Here is a 27,942-nt window from a genome sequence, read left to right as displayed (position 1 = left end):
TCCAACTCCATGCTGGCATACTAATTTGATAGTTATTTCTTTTCTAATTTCTTAGTCTCAGACCTAATGTTTACACTCCCTCTAATTGTTTTTTATTATTACATTTACTGTTTTAAATTCTGGTTTCTCTCTGTACCTTAAGTAGCTTGCTGCCATTGCAGCATCTTTGCTACACCACTGTGCACACAGTGTTCACTGTCTGCATTTGCATAATGAGCTAATCTTTGTTGGCTGATTACTTTGTGGAAAGAATTGAACATTTAGCTGGTAATAATTGCAATCTATCAAACTGCACAGTCACCTCAGAAGTGATCACAGTATGTTTGCTGGAACTTCTGCTGAATTTTATGAGCTCTCACTCTCTATATTGATGTCTGACTAGAAACTTTACCTAACATTTAACTCTGTCAGAAGAAAACCTTGGATCTTAACAGGCCAGTTGTTCTGAAACTAATAAAAGCAAGAGATTTCTCAAAAAAAAAAATGTTAAAGGTAATGATGTATCTTAATACAATGTTAGTCTGAGACCAACAGAGATCTATGTACTTTTCCAAGGTGCTGTTTTAAATTATCTGCTCTGCCCTGATATTCACCAAACTCATAATTTTAGTATTTTATTTGCAAGCAGAACACCTAAAGCTTTAATTTCTTCAGCTAGATTGAATGGCTCTAAAGTTACATATTGACTTAACCATCACATCTAGCCTAAAATCATCAATCTGCCTTTTTGCAGAGATGGTTTATCAGGTTTTAGCATGGTTTTCTGTGTTCACTGATGACACTGTTGAAGTCAAATTTAGGGGAAAAAAAAAAAAAAGAAGAAGAAGAAAAAGCCACCAAAATCACCAATCTAATCTCAGTAAAATTATAATTTGGATTAAATAAGGAAAAGATATGTCAACATTGACCTCTACTACATGGCAGAGTGGCATCTTTTTCTGAAGTGTTTAAGTGCATCAAAGTCCCTTGGACTTGATGAGCAGCACATTCTTTTTCTGACTTTGACTTTTTCGTAAACATAAACCACTGAGACTGTTAGTGGAGTTTAAGGAATTCTTCATACCTTCCTGAAATGTTCCGAAATTGCTCTAGAAACTGCTAGAACAAATACTAAGGAGGAGGCTCTTTCCTGAAGATTTTGCAGGAGCTAAGGTGGAGAGGGAGCAGTATTATTCTCCATGTTGTACAGTTGTGGATCCTTGGCACAGAGAGCTTGTGCCAATACCCATGAAGAGAGAAGCAGAACCAGGAATTAAACACAACTCTTTCTTGAGTCTCTGCTGGCAAAAGACCTTTGAAGACATATATGTAGACTTTCCCATATTGCTCATACTTTATTTTTTTTTAAAGTAACTACTTCTCAGTTACTGTATTTAGAGCATTCACTTTGGAAAAACCTCCAGACAGATTTCTGTAGGAGCTCTCACAACTTTTAAGCAGTAACAGGCTGAGCAAAAACTTGTAAAACCTTGTGTAAGGAGTTAGTGACTGCAGTCAGGGAAGCTGGGGAAAGGCTAAACGTGGCTGATCCACAGCACACATTGTCTGACCCCACATCACCACGAGCTGACTGTATTGTCATTAACCTGGAATTTGCAATTAATGGTTTGGGTACTTTACAGCTACTGGTTCAAGAACACCCTTCTGCTTCAAGCTCACAGATTCTGTAAAATCAATTCCTGATCTTATACTGTTGCAGTCATTGCATAACTTGCTATCATTTCATTGTTGTTTTGTTTTGTTTTGTTTTTTTAAAGTGTGTTGGGTATAGAAGGACTCTAGGGATACATGCTGGCAACTGTGGCAGTAGCGGAGGAAAAGGACAGTTCAATCAGCAAGCTGAAGTCAAACTACATGGAAAAGAAAATCTACTGTGGATCTCAGCCAGGATTTTCCCAAAGGGTGCTGTGTTGTAGGTGCTGATCTAGCTTTCTTGGTTAGAAGAGGAGAGAACATTTGGCTTTTGCTAGTTTATTGCCTATTCATATCTTCTGAGGGATTCATTTGGAAGACACAATTCTGATTACTTACCTCTGCTGCTCTTCAAAGTCATGTCAAACTTGCTGCTTACAATCCATACCACAAAGTACATTAATGTATTTCTTCAGATCTTTCAAACTTCTTCTTTAATAGCTGAAATTTATAGAAGGAATATCTTTTTGTAGGGGGAAAACAAACCATTCTATACTGGAGTCTTGATGGTTTCATTTTCTTTGCTCTAACAAAAGACAGTTTAACTGCACATGACACAAGTGGCTGTGAGGCGATTTTTCCATGTGTGCACACTATTACTCATCATACAGGTTCAGCTTGCAAGCCTGATGTCTCCCCTAGCACCTCAAAAGCAACTCCCACAAAATAAGCAGATGTCCTTCTGTTGTTTTGATGATAAAATACAGCTAGTGGAAGGGTCTGGAAAAAGTCAGGGTCGTGCAAGCACTGGTAGTATATAATATAGGAGCAGGGGGATTGTGGGAGGCAGCAGCTTCCCAGGTTGTTCTAGATGTGTGTAAGAGCATGTCCTTGGATTTCTTTACTACTCTTTTCCTCCAAGGAGTGTTATATTTTAAGTAAATCCTTGTTATTTTGGGGGGTAGTGCTGATTGAAAGGGGAGGTGGGGCATGTGAAACATTTAAGAGGTTTTCCTCCTCTGAAAAGAATCTGGAAAATATTTGTGGAAAATTTCATATCAAAATGTTGTTGCAGTGACCAGTTCCGTTATTATTCACAAAAGTGAATGAGACAGCAGCTTGCAGATGAAAGATGATGCTCTTCTCCTCAGCATAGCGTGTTAGTCCTGTACGATGTTGTCAGTAGCTGCTTCCAGCTCTGACCTCGTAGATGAAAAGCAGCTGGCACTATGAAGAACCACAGTGGCAGCCTGCAGCAGCACTGCAGAATAAATCCAGAGCAGTGGCTGTCGTGTGCTGTACTGAGATTCCACCACTCCTGCACTGCAGGATGTTTTGGAAGCTTGAAGTCTGCTTGCTGCATGTTGAAGGCAATCATTCAGGCTATATAATTAATTTCTCTAAGGGAGAAAGCAATTTGGCTCCAAGTGTTTTGGCTGAAAACTCATTACATTTAATTTTCCTGGGAGTCTAAAAAAGTTGAGCTATCTAGAGGTCACGTTTTCCCCTCCTCTCCATGATCTTAGGAAAATGAACTTCCTAAGAGTATCTGAATGCCTCTGAAGTGATTTAAACAGATGGTCTAACTAGCTTCATGGGTATATAATTTCCCTCAGAAAGAATTCCTTGCCAAAGTTGTGTTTGTTCCAAACCTTGGTTTCCTATGTTCTAACAGGAAGCTTTTCTTTGTTGACATATAGCTGGAGAAAAATAACATCATAACTAAACACCACCCCAAATCAAAGTGAGGAATAAGTTCTTTTGGACCTGAAAGCTTACAGGCACAAAGTGGGTGAGTATACTGGGCTGTTCATAACATGGGGTTTCACAAACCAAGAAGAGGTTAACCTGAGAAATACTTGTAATACACCTTCTGAGTCAAAATTGTGCTGCAGGAGGTAGTCTTGATAATTCCATAAACTGTACTTTATCTAAACAATCAAGAATTTGGAGGAGAGGGCAATTCAATTAGATGAATGCAGATATGACAAAATGGGCACAATTAGTTAAATGATTACATTCTCTGTGATTTTTTTTCATTGCATTTTCCTGCTTTGGTTGAACCTTTCATCTTCAGCTCTAGAGAACAGCTGACAAATGGATTTTGTTATTAGGCACTCCTTCCCCTTTCAATTCATGTTCATTTTACCAGCATGGTGAGACCCTCAGCCTCCAGGTTTTATTAGGAATATTGCTTTCTTACAGCAGTGACCTTACCTGCAGCTGTGATGCAGAGGGATGCTGCTGTGTATACGGATTGTTGTATTGGCTTATGAATGTCTGCATTAATATAAAGCAACATTTATAAAGCAGAGTGCATTTTAAAAGAAGCTAGTTCCCACAGCATGGATGAATGTGATACCATGATGGGCTCTGACTTAGAAACGGGAAATACCAAGAGCAGATAAAAGCTTTTGAGAGAATAAACATTGATTTCTTTCAAATGGTTAATTTACCTTGGAGGTTTTATTTTTGCTCTGTTCATTTCTTTAAAAATCTACCACAAAAATGCCTGCTTTCCCCATTCATCATTCTGAGGTAGTTTCATGTGTTCTCCCTGTCTCGTTCTGTTTCTGAGCGGGAAACCGACCTGATGAAATATTAGTCAAATGTCAGTGCCCGATTTAACCCCATCTAAACTAATTTTTCAAGTCATGCTGATACCTCCCTGTGCACCAGTGCATTTGTATGTTAAGCTTTAAAACTTTTTTCCTTTTTTTCCTGCTGAAACAGAATCAAACAACATCATGCTTTTTCAATTTACTGGTTGCTTGGTGTTGGAGGAATAGAGGTGGTGTTTTTTTTTTTCCTGTCAGTCTGCTCAGTATATGAAACTTTTTGAGCAGTTCTTGTTAGCTGAAGCACTAAAGCTGGTACCTCACTCATGATCTGAAAATAAAAGATTTGCTCTGTGTTAGCTTAGAATTTGATCAAAAGTGGAATCTGAAAGCACATGGTCTGTGTGTCCAGAAATAACATTTTAAATGATTGGATACTAGGTGCAATAAGCTAGCTTTGAAACAAGAATTATACCTTTTCTATTTAGGTGTAGCCAGTTAATAAATAAAATGCCAGAAGAGGTGTCATGAATATATTTCACTGATTTGCAGAAATGGTACAAATTTTGCAGCTCTCCAAATGACTTCCTTACAGGGAATCAATGCTAGTTGCTTCTTCTGACACTAATGTAATGATGTTATATTTTAAACAAGTTTTGATTTTCCATCTGCTCAGGCTACTTAAAATTGTATCTACAGTTCTACTCCAATGTGGTATATATTGTAATTTGACATGGGAAATTTGCTCCATCATTACCACCTACTGTTAAATTCTTATTTATTTATTTGTTGCTGTTCTACCCCAGATATATGTCCAATTCAGACTCTTTTTGTTGTTGTTATTTACCTAAAATACATCAAAGATAACTGGAAAATATCATATCCCATTTAATAATAAATGAATGCAATTTAAAAAATACATATTCTAGAAATAAAACTAAGAAAAACAGGCTGTGGAACTTGGAACAAATTACATATTTTAGTATGGCCTGTGTTCTAGAGCAGCACATATCTCAAAATACCAGATCTTGACTGTTAATATCGATCTGATGATTTACTACCTTAAAAGAAAACCTGTTCTAGTGGACAGTTAACGTCCTTGTACAGATAACTATCCCTACACAGGTGCCAGGCCCTCATACCCATGTCATGGGGCTCCGGCTGGTCCAGCTTGGAGCTCACTGCTCCCATGCAGCACTCGCACTCTCCCCTTGTCCCTCCATCCACAACTCCCCCAGACACACCGCACGGCCACCGCCTGGCGGCTGGTGGCAGCCAACCCCACTCGCTGCAGCAGCCAGCACTGCGGGCCAGGGTGCCTTTCCCCAGCCCAACTCCGGCAGCTGGCGCTGAGGTTTGCTCACCCACATCCAGGTCTCGCCAGGAGTTGGCACTAAGGAGGGTGCAAACACACAGATAGTCAGGAAAAGATTTAATGAGAGAGAAATAGAAGATAGGACAGACTGTGGTGACCAGGCGCAGGGCTTGGCCAGACAAACATACACATAGCCAGCCCTTTCCTACCTATCCCCCTACCTCTTTTCCTTCTGCTCCTGTTTTCCTTACATGTCCCCATTGGTGTGCAGAGCTCTGCAGTTTCTCCACCCTACCAGTCTGCCTCCCTGGCTCACAAGCGTACCAGCTGTGAAGTCCACGTTGCTTTTCCTGGAAGTGACACCCGCTGCTTGATAGCTCCTCAGCTAGTGTGACCAGGAGGTTTGTTCCTTGTCCTTGTCCCCATTTGTGCTTCGTCAGGTCTGTGTCTCAGCATTTTGCTTGTAGTTCCCCCTTCTTTACTTTTCATCCTGATAGGACCCTAAGTTTATGGCATTTACTTAAGTACATCTTGTAGCTCTTTTCTCAACCTTCTGAGTTTTACACATGCTTCCTGGAAGTTTAGGGAATGGAACAGGAATATTTCTTTAATAGTTCCTGATGTTATAAATAGAGAACATAATCTCTTTATTCACAAATTAGGATTCCTTTCTTAGCCACAACTCACAAATTTCTCTGTTGCAACGGTATGGGATTCTTTGTGGATAGCAAACTTGTCCTTGTCCCTGCCTTTCACAACAAAGTCCTTCATGTTTAAACACGGTGCTAACCCTGGTTGAGATATATGGTCTGGCAGTTGGCTATATTAAAAATCATGTGTCCTAATTAGCCTGCTTCACCAACTGACCCAGATAAATCTCTGTGATTTACTTGTCTCGGTCTTTATTTACCACTCCATCAGTTTTCGGGTCATCTGGAAGTGTTCTGAAAGCAGGTGTTAACATTTCTCCCAAATCCCTGGGTATGTTGCATTTCCTGCCAGTGGTGCGAGTCCTGCTACATGTCCTTGCTCTGAGCAGGTGGATAAGGATAAGCCTGCTTCCTTAGGAGCTGTCGCTTGATATAACTGCTCTCAGTGGTTGTTTTTTAGTAATGATGTCCAATAACACGTCTTGCTGGAAGACGCCCTGACGGTCTTCCCCAGGAGCTGCTGCTCTAACTCACTAGTGAGTGAAGGACCTGCTGTAATCTGAGTCTGATGTTAACCAAAGTCAGCTTCTTTTGAAATCAGTGGAATATCGCTGTGGATTAGCTGGACAGTACTTTGAGAAAACACAAAATGGTTTAGAGGATCTGCGACTGTTTCTCTGTTGACCTAGTGGCTGTTTGAGTTGGACATCTTAAAACAATGAAAAACAATTTAGAGTATAACTGTCTTAACTTTGATCTAGTGTTTTTTTCCTACTAAATGTAAAGGATTTTTTTTTTCTATTTGCTTTCAGCTCTGGTATTCCTCTTGTTGCATGAACACAATATACGGTAATGAGGAAGCTAACTGCTTCCACCTGCAGATCTGTCATTTGAACGAAAACAAGTAAACATTACTTGCATTTTGGTAGATGATAGATACACAAAGTTTTCAGAAGTAAAATAACTTGGCAAAAGGCAACATGGCAGACATGACCAGGTGAAAATTATTTCTGTATATTACTGGTTTCATCCCAAATAGCTGAGTCGTGCTGCAGAGGCTGCTAAAGGAGGTGGTCTGGAAACACCTTGTCTTAGGGATAATATAGATGTTTCCAATCAGGTTAGTGTGATGAGAGAGACAGGTGGAGGCAGCAGTGGTTTGGTAGCTCTGTGCAGTAGGAAAGTGGGTCAGGACTGCATAGCTGGGGGATGTGTCTACTTACAATTGCTTTCTCAACTTATTCAAGTTGGGGTTTTATTTAGTGTTTCCTGTGCTTCTTTGTTTAGTTGTTTGTGTGTTTTTTTGTTGTTGGTAATGTTTGTATTGTATTCCTCTGTGTCCCCCCATTCCCCCTCCCCACCTTATGTTTCCTTTAAACCATATTTAATTACACTTGTTAGATATAAGCAAGGAAAAACTTCTTATCCTTCAGTGCTTAGACTGGGGGCATGTTGGGGAGTGGGTACAATGAAAGCTGAAAATAAGAGAGAGAAAAAGACTGAGAGAAATAAGTATGATCGAGATGGAAAGCAGAGAAAAGGAAACTGGAAATATATAGAGAGAGATTTAGAGGCAGACAGAAAATGCCTACGTCTTAGTACTGGCTGTTTATTTTATAGTTTTCCTATGCTTAATTATTTCCCTGAAAGAAATGGGGAGTTGAGTGAAGGAAGAAATTTATATGTAAGCCAGCAAGGCTGGGTGAGGGAGCCTTCAAACCAGAGGTAATATGGCATGTCAGCATGTCTTCAGATATCTCTTGCTTAAATGGTCATTTGCTTTTAGACTGCCCTTGATCCAAAGAAGACGCCAGTGGTTTCCCTGACTACCATCACTTCAAACTCTGTTTCAGTCTCCTAGTACTGTGTGCCGATGTTCCCCTTCTGTTATAAGGGCACAATGGAATTTTATGTTATTATCAGGTACTAATATTTAGTATTTACATTTTCATGCATTAAATGTTTTACAAATACTGTAATGTACCATCCCAGCTCCTACATGGACTGTATGCTATTGTAAGCTGTTTTGCAGATGGGGAAACTGCAGCTGATTTAATTGCTGGAGGCAATGTAAAAAGTGCTTTTGCCTGAGTAATTGGGTGCTCAGGGTGTTGGCTTTATATTAGCATTCGACTCTTCTTTCTGATTATTGTGTACTGTACTTCTTTGCATTGATGTGATGCAATATTGATGAAACTCATTGGTATTAAGGGTCAGCTCTGCAGTACCTCTCTCTTTCTTAGGGGATAAGGAATATAAAGCGGTAGCTATTTAGCTGTTAAGAGTCCCTGGGTTACCCAAATGCATAGTACAGGAGCTAATTTTCTGGACAAATGCCTGCTGCTGATAAAGGAATTGATAGCTTTATAATATACCTTAATAACTATCAAAAATCTCCTTAAAAATGTGTAGAATTTCTAAAACCACATATATGTATGTTTCCTAGTGCTTATTCACAGTCTGGTTGTTTGTCATTTGGTTGCTTAGGGAAGTAAGCCAACACAGTTGTCTTATTTTTTAAAAAGATAAATTTTTAAAAAGAGACTGTTATTAAGGTTAAAAGAATAGATTTTATGTGAGTCTTAACATTCTTTGACCCTGGTGTCAGGCAAAAACTTGTTGTCATAATTCTTTCCTCATACTTGCCAGCCTCTTTTATCAATGTAAGTAAGCCAACACAGTTCACAGCAGTCCAAAAATATTTAAAACATTATTTTTTTTTTGTGGATAGGAAAAAAGTTAAACCCATGAACTTATGAAATGCACAGTCAGGAAAACAGAAATTAGTGGCAAAACCTTTGTCAGTAGTGCTCACTCTCAGGTTACATATAATTACAGAAATTCACTGCAGGTTCTAATGTAGTTTTATAATTTGAATGTGTATGTGCTCACACATTCATTTTATCCAGTGAAGTTATTTTTCAAGAATTTCACAGTAGCGTTTAGTTTAACTCACAGTAAAGTGTGGAATGAAATTGGTAAGTCTAAATTCAACACTTGTCATTTCTGTTGGTGTTTTAAAAATATATGTTTTATTATATCTGAATTCTAATCAAAATACTTTTGAAAATCCAAACATTCTGTAAAGAGAATGTTATCGCAAGTGTCGATAAAATATCAAAATTTCCTTTGTTCTTTAACTGAATAAAGAACTTCTTAATGCTTAACTCTATGCAACATCACCTGGTAAACATAACTAGCATGCATTTGGGGAGTTTATCCTGCTTAATTATTAAAGTAGCTACAGCAGACAGTTGACCAATTATGCTGGCTCTCTATACTTCACCCAACAAAGACTTACTCCTATAAGAATAGAGCTGATAAGTAACTTTTTGCTAGAGAAGCTGAATCTTGTTTCATTTGATAAAGAAGGAATGTCATTGAAAATATCAAGGTACTGAACATCTGATATTGTAAGATACAGAACTTTCTAGGTGAAGTAATTACAAAAAAAACAAAAATCTCTTTAAAGGTAGCTGTAAGAACAGGCTATTTCACCCTGGATTGAAGTAGTGCAACAATTATTTTGGCTGAAACTAGACTGAAATCTGAAGAAATTTCTTACCTGGTAAGAAAAAGATACATTCCGTATTTGGGGATAGGAGGGTGTATACCGATGAAGCCCTCAAAGCAAAATCTCCACTAAAGCCATTAGTTGGTTTATTCCATTAAGTCAACTTTCATCTAAGACTTGCCTACTGACTGTGACACTTCTGAAAGCAGACTGCTTCCCACCTCTAACCAGGAAGATAAAATGATAGTCATTGCCTAATCAACTGCTTGGGAGCCAACTCGTCACACAGGAATAAGATTCCTTAGTGAATTTATTCAGAGTAGTTATGCACCAGTTTTAGAACCTATCCAGAGGCCTTTAGGCCTTTTTATGTACAGCTGTGATATAAAATTATTAATAGACAATCTAGAAAATGTCATCTAGTTGTATTCTAGGACACTTTTAGAAAAGATGGGTGCCCTGCACCAGTGCAAAAGAGTATCCAAATGTTCTGAAGTGAACATAGCCTTTAAAACCAGTTCTACAGCTACTGCAGAGTGTCCTGAATCCCAGCGTGACTCCTGAACACTTGGTTTGATGACAGCTGGCTCTATTATGATAGTTCTCACCTTCTTCTTCTTCCTTTCGTCTCCCAAGGTATATCAGATACCAGATTTGGACACTCCAGAAGCCATTATAGTAGAAATTTCCTCAACAGAACAGCCTTTCTTTACCTGCTTCTTCCCAACCGCCACCAATGTGAAGATGCCCTATATCAGATATTACCCTTGAAAAACCCCAGAAAGAGAAAAATGCGATGTAGAAAGTGGCACTACATATTAGCCTAAGAGAGTTGATATAGAGTGGTATGAAATACTGCTGGTATTTACAAAGCATAATGCCTAAAGCAGAGTGAATTGTCAGACCACCAGATTTGTGAAATAATTGCAAAACACAAAACCAGCCTTCAGAACAAAGTCATAGATGATCAGATGTCACAGATGATAAACTACCTCGGCAGATGAACAGGTGTTTTAGCAACATCACTACTATTACTGAAGAAAGCACAGATGAAAAACCCTTAACAGAGGAGCCCACCAAAATACAGAACTGAGCAAGTAAAATTCTTGCAAAGTGAAAAGAACAAGCAATTTCCAAATACTGTGGAGGGTGTGAGGCAAGACAGGAGAGGAAGCTTCAGCTTGGCAGGTGATTGCTAGGATGTGCTTTATTCACTTTTTCACTGGTAGAGGGAGTAAGAAGAGAAATGAGACATAAAATAATATCTACAGTGACCACTACGGTTAGTATTAAGTATTTGCAAAGAAGCTTGCTCTGTCTTGCATATTTTTTTTCTTCCCTGGATTAGATATCTATTTAACAGTTATATAACGTAATATAGAAAAGAAAGCTGTTAGAATGTTCACTCAGCTGCCCACTGACATCTAAAATCTATCCTAGAGCAAACGGGATACAGTGCTCTTAAAGAAAACGTTTCCTCTGAAACTGAATTTCAATCAACTTCAACAACTTTAAACTTTTACCTACATTGCACCAGTGTTAGAAAACACAGCTTTAATTCTAGCAGCCTTAATTCTTGCATTTCACTGATGATGAAAGGGAAGTGTAGATGAAACTTTATATCAGTGTTTCCCTGTTTGAATGAAATCAAAATCTTTAAAGATGATTATTTTCAGAGATATGAAAAGCAGGCTACTTAGGGACTTCTCATTCATTTATGCATACCAGAATTATATGTTACAAATAAATCATTTTATGTCTTAAAACATCTATTAAAAAAAAAAGGGAATATCAGTCTTGTTTCATTGCATCCATTTGATCACTCTTTTCTCAACCTTATCCACAAAGTCAGAACGGCTGTGTACAGAGAATTTATTTTTCATTTGTTCAGTTCTCATGCATATGAATACATACTAACAGTTGCTTCTAAGAAAAATCACTTTGTCAGACCCTTACAATATATGAAGTTTTTAGGACTGTGCTACAAGGATATGACAATAATGAATTGATTTGGAAGCAGGTTCTAGGCATTTTAAGACACTTCCAACAATCTACAGGTGATTTCTGAAGCGGCTTTCTCTCAAATAAAAATGAGGCTATGCATATAGCCTGTCTGGGAAAATGTGATTACTGTAAGTCATCCAATTTAAATGAAGTCCTTTTGCAAAAACTATATTCTGAAAAACCTCCTTATTTATTTTACAGTATATACATTTACACAGCCTGACTTATATTAGTGCAGATTGATGTATCAAATAATCAGTATTCTTTTAAAGAATGTAACAAAACTGGGAAAAGTCTATCTTGCTTGATCTATGTATTATGTACTCTGATGTTCTTCATGTCTTTCAGCAGCGCTGGTCTGTAGATCAGCTCCAGGCTTTCCATGTATTCTAGATAATCACTCACTCGAAATCCATGGAGTGCTTCTTCCTGCACAAATACACACAGAGAACATTTATTAGATAAGAAAAAAGATGCATGACTCAAATGTAATGAATTCCAGGCTGCCGAACAGAGTTAGTTTTGTTCTGCTTGCCATGGCTTGAGTACTTAAAGTACACATATGTTAATATATTTAGAAATAAATAATCAGCATATCGGTTCCAGACGGTACTTCCAGTAATTCCTTAACTCTTGGTAACAAATAGTTTTTTCACACAGGAGTTGTTCATCTTTTTTGGAAAAATCATCATTTTTGGAAAGTATGACATATGAAGATTTTGAATGAAAATAAATTATGAATAAATGAATAAATCATGAATAAATATGAAATAGATAATGAAAATAATGAAAATAAAGTGAGCTTTAAAAAGGCAACATCAGGTACTAAAATATTCTTTTGAAGAAAAAGGCATAACATCATCTTAATTCACAGCAAAGTTGTCTCCAACTTCTTTCTTTATGTGCAAATGAAAGTATGTTTATATACTAAGAAAAATATTTGTTTTTAATTTTACCAGTTAGATGTAACTACTCATTAGATAATAGCAACAAAGGTGTATTGCTATCAGATCATCATTTTTTCATGAAATATAATGCAGGTTAGAAGCTTGAAAACAAATTACTATCAGTTCTTTGAAGGAAAACAGGCAGCAGGACTTCTTCATATAGCAAGTGACCACTGCTAGTATGAAGTTGAAGATGTGACATTACTTAAGAAAATATAAAATGAATACTCAAAGTTTTTTTTATTATTATTTTTTCTTGTTTTTTAAACTTGGATTATGTTCTTAGAATAGTTTAGCCTTCTATTTTTGAGCGAATTGCTCCATTACAACAATTAATATTTATGAATGCTGTGCTAAGAAATTACAGGCTAAAACTCAAACCTAAATTTTCGTATTTCAACAAAAGGGTAACTCACCAACACCTTCGCAAGTGTTAAACCCAGGTAACCCTACATGAAGCCTATATTACAGATGAAATTGAATAAAATGACAGAGTGATTTTTTCTTTTTTAGCTAAATTAAGAGCTATCAAAAGCAAGATTACAGTGAAAGTATGTCATTAACTCTTCTTTTTCTGCAGTGCTCTCAATGAATTGTAAATACTCCAGTAATGCATTAATATGCAGTATTTCTTACTAATACAACAGTACCATGACAAATCTCTAGTCTGTTTATAGTACGGGTGACAACATACAAATTCTCTTATACAATTTACATCAACTGTTGTGATTGATGCCATCAAAAGTAAGTAGTTTTTAAGTTATATTGACCAAAACCAGGTCAAACAAGCTGATGTACTCATTAGACTGTATACCAAACATTTTTAAGAACAATGACTAAGCTAACATATTGTTCATATTTAGAATAGTTCAGTTGGAAGGGACCTATGCAGATCATCAGCTCCAACTGCCTGACCACTTCAGGGATAACCAAAAGTTAGCACAATACTAAGGGCATTGTCCTCATGCCTCTTGAACACTGACAAGCATTGGGCATCAACCACTTCCCTGGGGAGTCTGTCCCATTGCCTGACCACCCTCTCAGTGAAGAACCTTTCCCTAACACCCAGCCTGACCCTCCCCTGTCCCAGCTCCATGCCGTTCCCTCGGGTCCTGTCGCTGTCCCCAGAGAGCAGAGCTCAGCGGCTGCCCCTCCGCTCCCCTCGTGAGGGAGCTGCAGGCCGCCATGAGGCCTCCCCTCAGCCTGCTCTGCTCTGGGCTGAACAAACCAAGGGGCCTCAGCCGCTCCTCACATGTCTTGCCCTCCAGACCCTTCATCATCTTCGTAACCCTCCTATGGACACACTCTAACACTTTTATGTCCTTTTTACCCTGTGGTGCCCAAAACTGCACACAGTGCTTGAGGTGAGGCCGCACCAACGCAGAGCAGAACAAGACAATCCCTTCCCTCGACTGGCTATACATGCTGTGCCTAATGCACCCAGGATATGGATGGCCCTGTTGGCTGTGACAGCACACTGGTGACTCATATTCAACTTGCCATTGACTAGAAATCCCATATAGGATCACAAAAGAAAAATAAACAAAACTGCACACATACTCACTCTGGAAGTTGAAATAACCCGAAGGATGAATATTATTGTATCAGAAGAATTGCACAAACAACTTTCAAAATCCAGAGCTGCCACAAATTTAACAAATTCATTGAATTAAAAGTCTACCATTGTCAAATGGATGTAGTTATATCCAAAATAACCATAATTAAACCAGAGATCAAAGTCACTGATTTTGCAATGACTTGCTGTTAACTGATGACTTCATTTTAATGTAAAGCTTAGGTGGTATCAAATATATTATGTAAAGATCTTGCCAAAGGAATATGTATCGGTCTCATCCCGACTTACTTATATATACTCAGCACAATAGAAAGAAAGACAAACAACAAATCTTAGATTCCAAGTTGAGTTCACCGTTTTTTCCCGATTGCTGTGCTTTTGCTTTAGTATACTGGCAGGATGCAGTTGTCTATTATCTAAGAAAGGCTGATTGTATAGTAATTGGCATGTGTTCAGAATAACAAAGATCACTGAGCTTTGTGCCACATCTCTTCAGGCTTCAGAAGGAGACCACTGCGTAAACCCAACCTTCTGAAGAATATGTACTTTAATGAGATCAGGGCCACATATACGGAATTGAATCAAATGCCCTAGTGACTTAATGCGGCTATTTAAGTTGCTTACAAGGAGAGGTGATCAGGACAATATGCAGGAAAACCATTCTCTGGAAAATACTAAACCACAATTTCCTGCCAGGAAGAAAATAAAATTAGTGTTATTTCACTCAGTTAAAATCAATAGGTGAAATTCAGTAAGTGCTTAAGATTAAGTAGTATATTAATTTTCAGTATAGAGAGTTTTGCTTCCCTTCAGCAATTGAAAAAAAAATTCAAAAAGAAACCCTTACTTTAAGAAAAACCTGAAGATCTTGGGCTTCAGTATGCTTCAGGATGTCTTGCTGTAGGTGTCTGAACACAGAAATACACATATATACCTGATAATCAGGACCAAGGAAAATACATGTAGCAATGTAATGACAGATCTCACTCCAGTCCATATAATTCCAGAAACACTGAGTTATCCATTGCAGACAAATCTAGGTGAGAATAAAATTATAATTAAATTGCTGTAGATATTCAGTCTTAATTTATCAGTATTATCTCCTAATTTTTCTGTACTAATGCCCTTTTCCTATAACATTACCCTACTTACAAAAATAAAAGGGATAAAAGTACAAAAGAGGCCAAGAATCACTTTTTCTTCCCCAAAAGAACACAGCTTCGAAATAGTTTCACTGAGTTATGCTACATCTCACACCCTGCTTCTGTTTATATCATATCTGTTCATATCATTGTACCTGAATATATGACAACTGTTGAGATTGAGGCATAAAACTTCAAGTCCAGTGAAATACAAGGTGATTTTTCTTTTCTTTCTTTTTTTTTTTTTTTTAATGTGGTCAAGAGAGTAATGAGGGTGATGAAGGTGTGTGCAATATAGGTTTTCCTTTAAATTGAAGTGTTTTTTGCCTTATAAATGAATGTTAGGCCCTTCCTTAAGATACCTTTTCATTTAATGAAGTGGGGATGGAACACATTTAGAAATTCCTGTTTCCAGTTCTAAATCAGATTGTATTACAATGTGTACAGCACATTTCGTTTAGTTCTAGACCACAAATCTGTTAATCACTCCTTGAAGTATTTAAAAATATGCAGCAGCAAAAGTACCAAGATTCCAATCAGATGAAAAAAGCCATACTCTAGGCATTACATCGATATCTACTTTCAGGTATTTATTGATGCACATTGGCACTTAAATACATTAGAGTTGTTTTCACCACTCAGGGTTTGTTTTCAACCTCCACTAAAACAGCAAAATCACAGATAGCAGATACAGTGGCACCCACCAATAGCACTTCAGTAACATGCTCAATGAAAAAAAACAAATTTGTTAGCAGTTTAGAATTATAACTAGTTTATTACAAATTGAATGCAAACAATGAAAAAAAGTACAGAATAAGTTCCCAAAGAATAGTCAAGAAAGGAATGACCATCCCCACATGTTTTCCAATGCCAGAACAGGAATCTTATTATAGGCACCTCATTATTCCTACGTTGAGATAAAATCCCTTATTTGTTACTCTTCTCAAAAACCAAATCCTAAACTGACTATTTAAAGTTGTCATCTGCCCCCTCTTACGCTGCAAATCTTGGCAAAAGGGAATTTTAAAGGCATAAGATGAAACATATTTTTCTTGCCTTGGAACAGAAGTAAGCTCTCTTACTGCAGTGAGATATCCTATGCATTGGCATGAAGCTGTTTATGCTGAATTCATCATGACTGTAGTCTTTATAAGCAACATTCTGTACATAGAATTCGGTATTTCCAAAGCACTGTAGTAAGTACGTAAAATAAAAACTAACTAAGTAAAAACTAACTAGAGAATATTCTTCTCTAGTAACATTTCATTATTATAAGTTTTTGTTTTATCTTTTTTACCTGATTGTAATAGTTATGGTAGTCCTTAAAAAGTATTTTTTGTTCTGATATCAACTGAACTGCTTTCTGTTACATACCTGTCCCAAATTTCTCATTTCCTCCCCATGGAAAACATTGAAAATTATTCTGGGGAATAATATACTCTAATTTTTTTAATGATAAATCTGAGTTTTTAGTATCTCACTTTTATCAGATTTTCTGCATGAACTTGTAATGGAAGATCATCAGTTGCAGTATACTGTCATTACTCTACAGAAGACAGTTAATATTTACGTTAAAATGCCCTAAGTCACTATGCATTCAACAATCTCTTATGCTGTTTCAGAACCACCATGCACGTGTATAGAAAAACCATAGTAGTTCCAACTTCAACTCTGAACATCTTTGATTTTGTGGATTTAAACCAGGAAGTTGATGATACTCTGATATTTCATCAATTACCTGGGACGGAGCAAAACCAGCCATGTGGAAGGCAGAGGAGACAAGTGGTAACTCAGCTTTCATCAACATCTCAACATAGTGTGCACTGCAGAAATAGACTGGATGGATGCCAGATTCCACTGTGGTAATAGGCAGGTGCACCTGATTAACAACAAAATTGGGGAAAATGGTTACAGATCACAGAAGTGTGTTACTTTTTTCTGAGAATAATATATAAAAATATATACACTTGTAAGGTAAGTCATCACAATTATTTTAGAGATAGGAAATAAAATAAGCAAATATGGAAAAAGATTGCATTGACGTCTTGCGAAACATGTAGGTAAACTAAAGAAAATCCAAAGCTAGAAACTGTTATAAAACATATATTGACTAATCCTTTGCATTAACAATCTAAGTCTTTATTGCATGTATGCTTTAATTCTCAAAGTGGGGAGGGAGAAAATGTTGCTGCATTTTAAACAAACAACAATAACAACTCATTTTTGTTGGATTTTTTTCCCTTTTACTAGTGGATAAAAAGTGGAACTTCTGCTGTATTTAGTTGTTTTCTACGTGCATGTTTCTTTGCAGTATGTGTGGTGAGTATGAGTGAAATTTTGTTTTGTGCTGCAAAAGGAACAGAGGTTATCATTATGGAAAGCTTTGGGTGTCGGTGTTTGGTTTCTAGGTAATGAATCTTTCACTTAGTGCTAGAAGGTTAGTGCACATCCTTTGGAATTTTCCACCTTCCTGAGGCAGTAAGCATTACAGTCTAATGGCTGGATAATTCCTCATTTATGTTTTGACGTTTTGTTTTAGTTTACATTGTGGAAATTATGCAAATAGGTTAATTATTCAGTTTTCTCTTTGCTTCTTCAAGATATATTGTGAAAGAGAAATCATTTAGGTATTTAGAAGGAACATTAGTACTGCAGCAACTTTGCAATGCTGTCTAGCTCTTGTATGGAAGAAGACACTTAAATTCTCAGCACTGATGATGTTCAGCACAATTATATTCACATAATGGAGCAAAATTTAATTGTGTCAGAACAGCCTCAGGGCTGGCCTTGGCGTTGTGAGTAGAGTAATACAGTCATTGCAGGTGAAAAGACAGACCAACTCGTCTTAACAGAGGCTTGCATACAGAAGAGGCACAAAATCTAAATGGTGCATCCTATGCCCCAGAATTCTGTAGTAAAGAAAAAAGTTGTTTGATAATTTGTGGTCAAAACATTCAAGACAATGTGAAAATGTATGAAGTCAAACTGAAAGATGAAAGATTTTTGTTTTACATAGATGATTCCACATGCAATCAAAGATGGAAATCATGCTGCCTATACTACAAACTTGATCAAAATACTAATAATTTCAAATTGCAAAGCATTCAGAATTTGGGCATTCAGAATTCAGTAATAATTCTTCATAATTCTTCAAATTTAATAAATACATTTTAGTGTTTTTAACCATAAAACTGAGTTTTACTGAAAATCGGATAAACTTCACATTGTAATAATACTACTACTAATAAAAGATCTTGCAACAGTATTGCGACCTTTCTACAGAATTTGATGCCACAGACAAGGTTTATTTTACTGTCAATTTTAAAACTTGGTAACATTGCCTTTACCATCAGTCCACCTGTTATTTCACTACTTTTAAACAACCATTTGAGCAAATCTGTATTTTTCTGAAAAAAATCAGGGTTATGCATTCAGTTAGAGGGCTTTAATGAAAACTTAATGCAATTTAAAAAGGGGGCAAATTGATAACATGTATTTTAACTTTCAAAATTATCTTTCAGAAAGGATCAGATTTTAAATTCTTACAGACACATGCAGTCTTGGTAGCCAGAGAAATGCGGAAACAAGAAGACGAGAAAATTGCTGAAGAAACGTTAGAGTCTTCTCCCTGTCCCCGGACATTATGAGGAACACAGAAGATGCAAACCAGTCATAGCCAGCATAGTGTCTCTGCAAGCAGTCTGCATAAAAAAGTTAAGGAACTTGGCCAAAAAACTTCTTTGCACTGCCATGCAGGAATTGCAGCCTTCCTCATTCCTCAGGTCCAAACATACAGAGTTAAGAGCTTGTTTGTTACAGATGGAACAAAGGAATATAGCTGCACAGAAAGCAGCTTTCTAGAGACACACCCGTCTCTACAACTGAATTAAGAAAAACGATTTAAGCCGTTTTCCCTGTAGTCTACTCTTTTCCAGTCCATAAGTAAATGATCCAAAACAGGAAAAAAACACCAAAACCCTAGAGAAATATGTAAATACAAAACCCTCACACCAAAACAAGTGTGTCTACAGTACAGGAACAGAGAATGGTAGGGGAAGAGGAGGAAAACAAGAGTTGTAAAGATTAAGGAAAAAAAAAAGTAAAATAAAAGCTTTCAAAAAAGAGTTAAAGTATATTCTGACTAATATACCTGAAGTATATTTTAATAGAGATACATTAAGTCTAATGTTTGAAGAAAAAAGCTTATTGGAAAGGGTTATCGTTATATTAAAAAAAATAATGTTCTATAGTACGTCTAAAAGAGTCAGAAGTCAGAACATTGGTACTGTGGGAGTACCACAAATATTTATTAATGCTCAAAGGTACATTGCTTCAGACTCTTTAGCATATACAGAGATATTGACCCTACACCAAAAAATTTTATGACAAAAATGAATGAGACACAATTTTAACAAAATATGGAACAGAATGACAAATATTTTATGGAGTGCATTGGGTGTGCATTTTAACTTAACAAAATTTCAAAGAAAGTGCTTTTTTCTTCTGCTTTCAGTATATATTACACATATAACACCACCATCAAAAACCCAAACTGAGAGCTCAAATTCCGATGGCGTTCTTAGGCAATACAACTTGCAATCAAGAAGGATACAAAGTGAGGATACCACAGTTGTCTGCTGTTGTTTCAGAAATTGCTCACAATTCATTAAGATGAAGAACAGATCATTTTCAGCATGTTCTTTTAACAAGTTCAGGTATTTTCCATATCTATCACAAGAAGTTAAAAACTGAAATTGCTTAAGTACGTTAAAAAAAAAAAAAAACTAAAAAGCAAGAACTCATACTTAATAGGTCTATAAAAGTTAAGCAGTCATAGCATTGATCATCAAAACCACAATGTTGTAGATATATAAAAAATGGTTAAATAAAAGCTATGGTTCTTCATTTGGGAATGACAGACTATTCTACTCAGTGTTACAATTTCTTACCCAAATTCCTTGTAATTCAAAGTTTTAGCAACTGTGATGGGAAGGAGCAAGAAGTCTATCTAATGATACGTGACTCATTTTCTTCATGTACATTGTTTAGAATTCCATCTAAGTATATTTTTATATGTAATTAAAGTATATTTTATATGTAACTATTGGCATCAGAATTCAAATATTAATGCTAAAGAAAACAATCTGTGGAAGTACAGCCACATTAACTTTTCTTTCATCATAGCTCTGCAAATTATGAGCAAAATAAAATGTGTTAATGGCATATAACTAAGCTTAGCTAAACAGAACCATTTAGAGAAGTAATGTGAGAAGGAAAAAACATAACTCAGGATAATGTAATTTAAGCGGTAAATCTTACTAACAAGTTACAATTAGCCTTTGCAACAATCAAGGACAATAACCTATATAATTTGTAAAGATAATTTAATTATGTACTAATACCTTTTTTATTCTGAAAGTTAGAATTCATTTTCTCAAAAGATTATCTTTAGATTTAGATGGCATAAAACACTGAGTTAATGGATTAAATATCATTAAAGTCATTCTGTGAAATAAAACAAATTCTAGAAATACACTAGGGAAATATTTTAATACCGTGTACCTGACTGTCATTTCAACACCAAGCTGCTGCACAGATGAAAGGCTTTCCTTCTTCACATCTGCATCCATGGCTAAAACAAAAGAAAAATATAATAAAGTATTATGAAAAATATGATGTAAACTGAATACTAATGTAAAGCTGCTATGTACAGATACTAATTTTGGAGATCTGTTTCATATTTAAGTGAGTTTAGCAGTATTTGCAAAGAAACATCAAGAACCTGTATTCGTCATACACTTTTATTTTTTATTTTTTTAATTAAAATCACTTTCTTTACAGGAGAATGTTCACTTTTAATATGGTTATCATTAGCTTTAAAGCATGAGAACAAACATCATCTTCAGACCCATTTCTTGGCAGAGCTTCATCCCTTCTTGCCAAGAAATCAAAGCCACGTTTTCTGGTTTACTTTCTTCCATTCCAGTGGCCTTAAAAGTCTCCAAGCTGTAAAGCCAACCTTGCTAACAAAAATTCTATTTTGATATTAATCTCACTGAACATTTTATAATTGATTGATTTTTAAATATCCTGTATTTCCATGATTCTTTCTTTCACACAGTAATATATACCACCATTCTTTTGCATTTATTTAAATGAAAAATCCAAGTTAGATAAACAAATTAATAAATCATGAATTAAAACAACCCCGTTGGTAATATATTCTCAAAATGTTAAATTTTAAATGCAAAAGATGAAGTTCTGTCTATTTTGTGTTCTCATCTCATCTGAGATAATGACACCTCAAAAAAATCACTCCAGTAATACTATGAGCTAAAAGCTGAGGGCTTAAGCCTTTAATATACTTCTTTGAGACAAAGTACTAATAAAAAAGAAAAAAAATTGAACTTAAATAAAAAAATTGTCTGTTAAAAATGTAAATATATGGCAGCAGAAGTAAAAAATATATTCATATAAGTCATAAATGTAAAAGTCTGATTATTATTAAGCAGATTGCAGATGATATGATTTTTTTCTGTATCTTTTCAGTCAGATAGAGAAATTAAATGGAAGGATTCCCTGGCTCTCCATTTAGGTAAACACTATGTTCCTGGTAAGCAAACAGGGACTAAGGTTAAGAGAGGAAATGCCTCTGGTTATGAAGTTCAAGGGGAGGGAAAGCAAGGAAGGAAGGAAGGAAGGAGGGAAGGAGGGAAGGAGGGAAGGAGGGAAGGAGGGAAGGAGGGAGGGGAGGAGGGGAGGAGGGAAGGAAGGAAGGAAGGAAGGAGGGGAGGAGGGAAGGAAGGAAGGAAGGAGGGGAGGAGGGAAGGGAGGAAGAGAAAGGAAGGAAGGAAGGAAGAGAAAGAAAGGAAGGAAGAGAAAGAAAGGAAGGAAAGAGGGAAGGAGGGAAGGAAGGAAGGAAGGAAGAGAAAGAAAGAAAGGAAGGGAGGAAGGAAGGAGGGAAGGAAGAAAAAAAAAGTGTCCTGCTCAGATGAGCTGTAGACTGAATTTTTTTTGAATTTATTCAATAAACTGATGAGATTGAAATAGTAATCTGAAGTCAAAGCCTTTTTTTTTTTTTTTTTTTTTTTTTTTTTTTTTTTTTTTACCCCAGAACAGAAGTTGAAGAAAAACAGTATTTGAAAGAATACATATAAAATCACAGGGCATTTCAGTTATAAAGCCATGGAGATGCGTGAAACAGTTGCTAACTTTTTACAGCTACTATTCCAAGCTACCTGTTTTCTCAAGCTGCAAATACCATCCAAACAGTGCATTCATTTCCAGGTTCCTATTTGCAATTGTGCAGGCCAGAGCTATACTATATCATAGAAGCCATGTTGGAAGACAAGCCAGGGAGAATTTGAATGAGTTGACTATGACTAATGGTTAATTTAGTCCTGGCATGACTGTATTGAATAGCAGGAGAGAAGGAAACAGCCTAACAATCTCTACACCAAGGAAGCTCTGCTTCCTTTTCAAGGTGAGCCTCCTGTGGGTGGAAATGCTGCAGCTGGTCTCAGAGTCCAACAAGGGTGCCGTGAGAAACAGCCATATGACAGCACACCATCTGAGCCAGTTTCCATTCTGTAACAGCTTAAAGCAAGAACTGAATGCTTACTTCATACCAACATTACAAGAATACAACTGACTTCATTCATCCCCATTGCCTTTTCTTCTCTGGTATAATAATTCTTAGTTGCTGAAAAGGATTTTCTCCTTATCAGTTTTCCCTTTGATATTTTCCCCTGTATTATGAAAGAAGATAAAATTAACATAGAGTTTGGACTGAATAATTCTATATTATATAGTACCTCATCAAGGAAAAAACTCTTGCTTTTTTACACCAGTGTATTTGATATAATCATAGCTCTATACACTACGCAGTTGAGTTACTACCAATCCACAACTCACACTACGAACACAGAAATTGTGGTTCTTTGTCAATATTTTTGATTTCCATTTTGCTTTTCCAATTAACAAAATGGGAACACTAGGCTTTAGAAAACTATAAAGCCATTTAGAATACACAAAGGACCACTTCCTAGTGATTAAAAACTGGACCTAGAAACCTTTAATGTGCCAGTAAGCTAGAGAATTATTATTAAGAATAAGTTGGGTATGAAGATATTGCATATTGCAATCCATGGATAAAAAGCTTACTAGCAAGCTTGCAGTCGTATGTTGTGACTGTACTATTATAATGATGCTTATGACTCTGTGGATTTAATACACAATTTAATATTCTACAAAACTCATTTGACAATTATTTATCAATATATCTGAAAACTAACTGTCTTGAAAAACAGAAGGCATTGATGGAACAATTTTCTAAACAAGAATGCCATTTACCCTCAGACAAATGACAGAACACCTCTCTGAACTGTGAATTAGATAAGAACATGATACTGCACTGTGACTATTATTAAATGGAATGAACAACATGCTTTAGCACCTTCCTTTTTATTTATCTAATAAAAGAAAAATCTATGTCAAATAGGTATTTTATACTTTTATTTTAAAAATCAAAAATATGGTAAAATGGAAATTAACCCAAATCGAAACTTGACGGATGACTTGAAAGATATTCCACATGTTCCTTTAGGAGCTGTAAGGATTTACAATTAAAATAGTAACAATGGGAAGTTGACTTTGTCTCTCATTCTAAAATGCGTAAGAGTCCACAGCAGTAGGTATGGACCACTTTAAGATGTAAACAATACATTTTGTTTAGCCCTGCAACTGCTCTTAACGTTAGCAACCTACCATGCGCTCTTCTAAGAAGATAATCATAAAAAAAATATCAGTATGGCTGCTCTCAAAACTGTTTTAGAAATCCACTATTTAATACAATCTTACTAATTCAAAAGAGAAAAGGATTCCTTTGAAACACCAATGACTGCAAACTCTTAATTGCCAGTGATAACTTTAAACATGAAAATATGAACACTACATATGAAAAAATGTAAAATATTAAGTTTTTCTACAATAAGGAAGTATTTATTTTTATCATTTTGTGATCTTCCCTTGTTTCCAACCCTTCCTTGTCTTCTTGTTTCATTGCAAATTCCTTTCCTTGGTTTTCATGCCTTTCCAAAAGATTAGGAGGAGCAGGAAGAACAGGAAAAAGGGAAGACAAAGAGAAATTCTTTATGCAATCTCATTGTTTTCTTGCTTTGAGGTTATGATTGATCAGTTGTACTACCTACAGTAATGCCCATTTCAAGTGCTTCAATGCACAGCACTTTGCAAAAGTTTTGTAACATTCAGCAGCATAAAAACAGACATTCTGAAAAGCATGACTTGCAAAGGCAAGTAAATAGTACTATTAAAGTCAATCTGTAGCTGCAGATACTTCAAAGTGAGTTAAGTGGCACACACAATCCAATAGTATTCTTTCTGATCAGGCTAAACTTCAATGCATCAACTTTACGACTCATCTGAAAGGTTTTCTTACTCATTTTTCCTCTTACCACAAAGAAACTTTTATGTGGTTAAGTCAGAAGATGGGCTACATTGCATTCACAATGAAATGACTCGATGCCAAGCTGAAACAGCTTTACAGTTTATTTCATACAACTTGTATGGTCTTTGGGTAATAATTTATTCCCATTTCACAGCTGTTACCCCACAGAAACTATTGGCTTTCCTTTTGTGGTAAGTGGGAAAAATGACTAAAGCTGTACTTACAGTATTGACTTACCTTTTTTCACTTCTTGGTGTTAAGGCCAAATCTTTTTATGGCAACACAAATAATCTTCACAAAATGCTAAATTTTAACTCAGTCTATTTTCAGGTAGGAAATATTAGTTTTCTTTGTATAGATAGAAATTACATGGTTCCTTTAATCAAAGGTAAGTAATAAAACTGCAAACAGTTACTGAATATCCCATGATGGTCAGAGGGACCTGCATAATTCTTGTAGGAGCTTCAAGAACTTTACAATACGTAGTTATTTTTCCTATCAGATCTCTAGTCTTTGGCTTTGTCCATACAAACTAGAATTGTGAAACTGACCAAATCTTTTATTTAAATAAAAATCAGCTTTCTTTTTATTTTTCTTCTTTAATATGTGTCTAAACATTGGCACTGTCAAGGTACCCAAGGAGTCAGTATAAAACACTGTGTGATACCCTTATGAAAATTATCTATTTTAAAACATTTTTTTGGAGTTGGGGAAGAGTAGAAGTCATACTTTTCTCACCATATTCTCTTCTGCCATTTTGCTACTGTTCTTTAATGAACATCAAAACGTCATCTCTTCCACAAAATCATTCATCTATAACACTTCTGACAGTCTGAATCTTGTATTCAGTGTTTGAATCATCTCTAAAAAATCCCATTTCAAAGAAATATATTATTATTGTTTTTAAACTGAGAATGAAGACAGACAATGGCTCCTCATCAAAGGTAGGTAATCTCAAGTGCAATTCCACTTTAATTACTGAAAGTATCTGCTAGGTCATCGGAAAGATTCCTTGATGTAACAGTAGAAGATCAAAATATTCCTATCTAGAACTTCTCTGAGTATTGGTCATCACAAATACTCAGGCTGTTTTTGGCAGTAACATTAAGAATAAACTACATTTTCAGTTCAGTTACATAACAACTAGCAAAGGGCAAAATGCTTTTTGCTGATAGCACCTATCTTTAAAGATGTGCATTCAACAAATGATGCAGGAGGAAGGGAAGAATGCCCCTACTTCTGCCCTTCCCTCTCAGCCCAATTTGTGATGTAGGCCTGTATTTCTGATTCATTACTCCCTCTAAGAAGCTTCCCATTGGCATTTTAAAAATTTCTGTTCATCATCCAATCTACCTGATCCTTAGAAGACTAAGCTTATTAAATGGTAGAAAGTTCCTATGAGATTTTGTTCATCTGGAGAACTGAGCCTCAACTAGAGAAGGACCAGAGCAGGATATTTCAATTTTATGGCTAAGGCCTGAATACCCGAGATTCAATTGCTTCAGCTGTTTCAGAGATAGAGGTCAGTGGAAATAGAAAACTCAACTGCAAGGTCATCTGCACCAACAGAGCTACCCAAAAGAACAGTTAACCATGAAAGGTCACAGTATTCCTGAGTTTGGGAAGTTTGCAACACGTGGTGGAGACCATGACATGAATTGCCAAGGTTGGAAGGGACCTCTGACGATATCTAGTTCAACCCCCAGTGCTGAGCAGAATCACCTAGAGCACATTGTGCAGGATGGCATCCAGGCGGGTTTTCAATATCTCCAGAGAAGGAGACTCCACAGCCTTCCTGGGCAACCTGCACCAGTGCTCTGTTACCCTCACAGTAAAGAAAAAGATAACTCTGCAAGTGTAGTTCTTTGAGAAATAAGCTTGCTGGAACCTTGAGAAAACTAATACATTTACACAAAACGTTTCTGTTTCAATGAATTGGAATTTGCTGATAACAGGAAGATGAAGTAGCTATTTTAGTAACTTCAATGCATAGCGCCAGTTTTTCTGCTATAGCAAATTTGAATTCCTTGCCTCCTGCATCGTATGGCCATCCTATTGCCTCTGACAGCTAGGCATCGAGGATTGGCTTTCAACAATCATGTCTTTTTGAGAAGACAAATAAAAGCAAACTGTAAAGTATTAATCTTGGAAAAGGGGATGGACAGAGTTCATTAACATTTAACATATGTACTGTATATTATTTTCCTCATCTGAATCCACATCACAGCAGTATCGTTGTTAGGAAAAAGTACACTTCAAGTAAGATTTGTATTTCTGTTTATAATTAAGCACTGCAAATGCATAGTGGTTTATCAGTTATTTTTTCTTATCCCTTATCTTCAAAATGATAACAACCCAAACTAATTTGATTTTTCCATATTTGCAGATTTTATAATAGACTGAAATCCTGAGGGATTCCACAGCAGATGGATGACTGTGTTATTCTAATTACAACTACCTACGGGTTTAGAAAGCTGTCATTTTTTTAAGAGAATCTATTTCTCATTTCAAGGAACATGATAAACATTGAATATCTATGCACTATACTGGATCCAGTTTCATGAAAATTGTGGCTTCTCTTCATTAAAACTAAACATTGGTTAGAAACTGTTTCCCCAAATCCCAATTTATTGAAGAGAGTGAATGGGGGACACATGCAATTGCAAAGTGCATTTTTGGCTTACTTAGATATTGAGCTAGGAAGATGCATCTGGAATACAGTTTAATAACAACTCATTAGCTCTATGTAATTCAAAACAATATCTCTACTGTAACAACAGTTTTAGGTTTTAGCTCAGATAACACTTAGGCATATGTATAAAGATACTGCAAAATAACATGACATTCAAGAATGTATTGTTCTCCTTTGAGAAATTCCAACCCTTCATATATTTTAGCACAAAATCCTGGGAAATATATAGAAAACTGATTGATCATTATTCAATCAGTGAGAGAATTTAAAAAGTACTTTTAAGTAAATAAAGTGTGATAAAGATTTTAGGGTGTTCTGTTTCTCCCTTATGTGCAAATACTGGAAGCGTAATACAGAATAAGGGTCTCTCAGCATATTCCCTGTCTTCATAGGAATGCCACACTGTATATTTTATTGGGTAAAAAAGAGTGAAATGAGTGTAAATT

General features: G+C 36.1%; 1 protein-coding gene and 1 long non-coding RNA gene across 10 annotated transcripts in view; one reads left to right on the top strand and one right to left on the bottom strand.

Annotated features, from left to right (window-relative positions):
* Positions 1-4,743: 4,743 nt before the first annotated feature.
* On the top strand, positions 4,744-10,509 carry LOC308193552. Its single transcript, XR_013949734.1, has 2 exons — positions 4,744-8,078; positions 10,306-10,509. It is a non-coding gene; the product is annotated as an uncharacterized lncRNA (long non-coding RNA).
* A 1,015-nt stretch (positions 10,510-11,524) lies between these two features.
* TBC1D32 (TBC1 domain family member 32) overlaps positions 11,525-27,942 on the bottom strand; it is a gene marked incomplete at its 5' end in the record, with an annotated part of 86,578 nt that continues 70,160 nt past the window's right edge. For 6 of the 9 annotated variants that reach the window (XM_080588370.1, XM_080588371.1, XM_080588373.1 and 3 more), the window contains 6 exons: positions 11,525-12,102; positions 15,044-15,232; positions 17,077-17,217; positions 18,885-19,039; positions 19,951-20,066; positions 20,901-20,970. In XM_080588370.1, coding sequence (XP_080444496.1) covers positions 11,983-12,102; positions 15,044-15,232; positions 17,077-17,217; positions 18,885-19,039; positions 19,951-20,066; positions 20,901-20,970 — 791 coding nt within the window. In that variant the 3' untranslated portion in view covers positions 11,525-11,982. Of the gene's footprint in view, positions 12,103-14,820; positions 14,886-15,043; positions 15,233-17,076; positions 17,218-18,884; positions 19,040-19,950; positions 20,067-20,900; positions 20,971-27,942 lie in introns of those variants that run through there. The other 3 variants (XR_013949716.1, XM_080588372.1, XR_013949717.1) reach the window with 3 other exon arrangements.

The sequence above is a fragment of the Anser brachyrhynchus genome, assembly GCF_964034855.1.
Source record: "Anser brachyrhynchus genome assembly, chromosome: 3".
Lineage (NCBI taxonomy): Eukaryota > Metazoa > Chordata > Aves > Anseriformes > Anatidae > Anser > Anser brachyrhynchus.
Note: the sequence above shows the minus strand (reverse complement) of the source record. Positions and strands in the feature narration are given on the sequence as shown.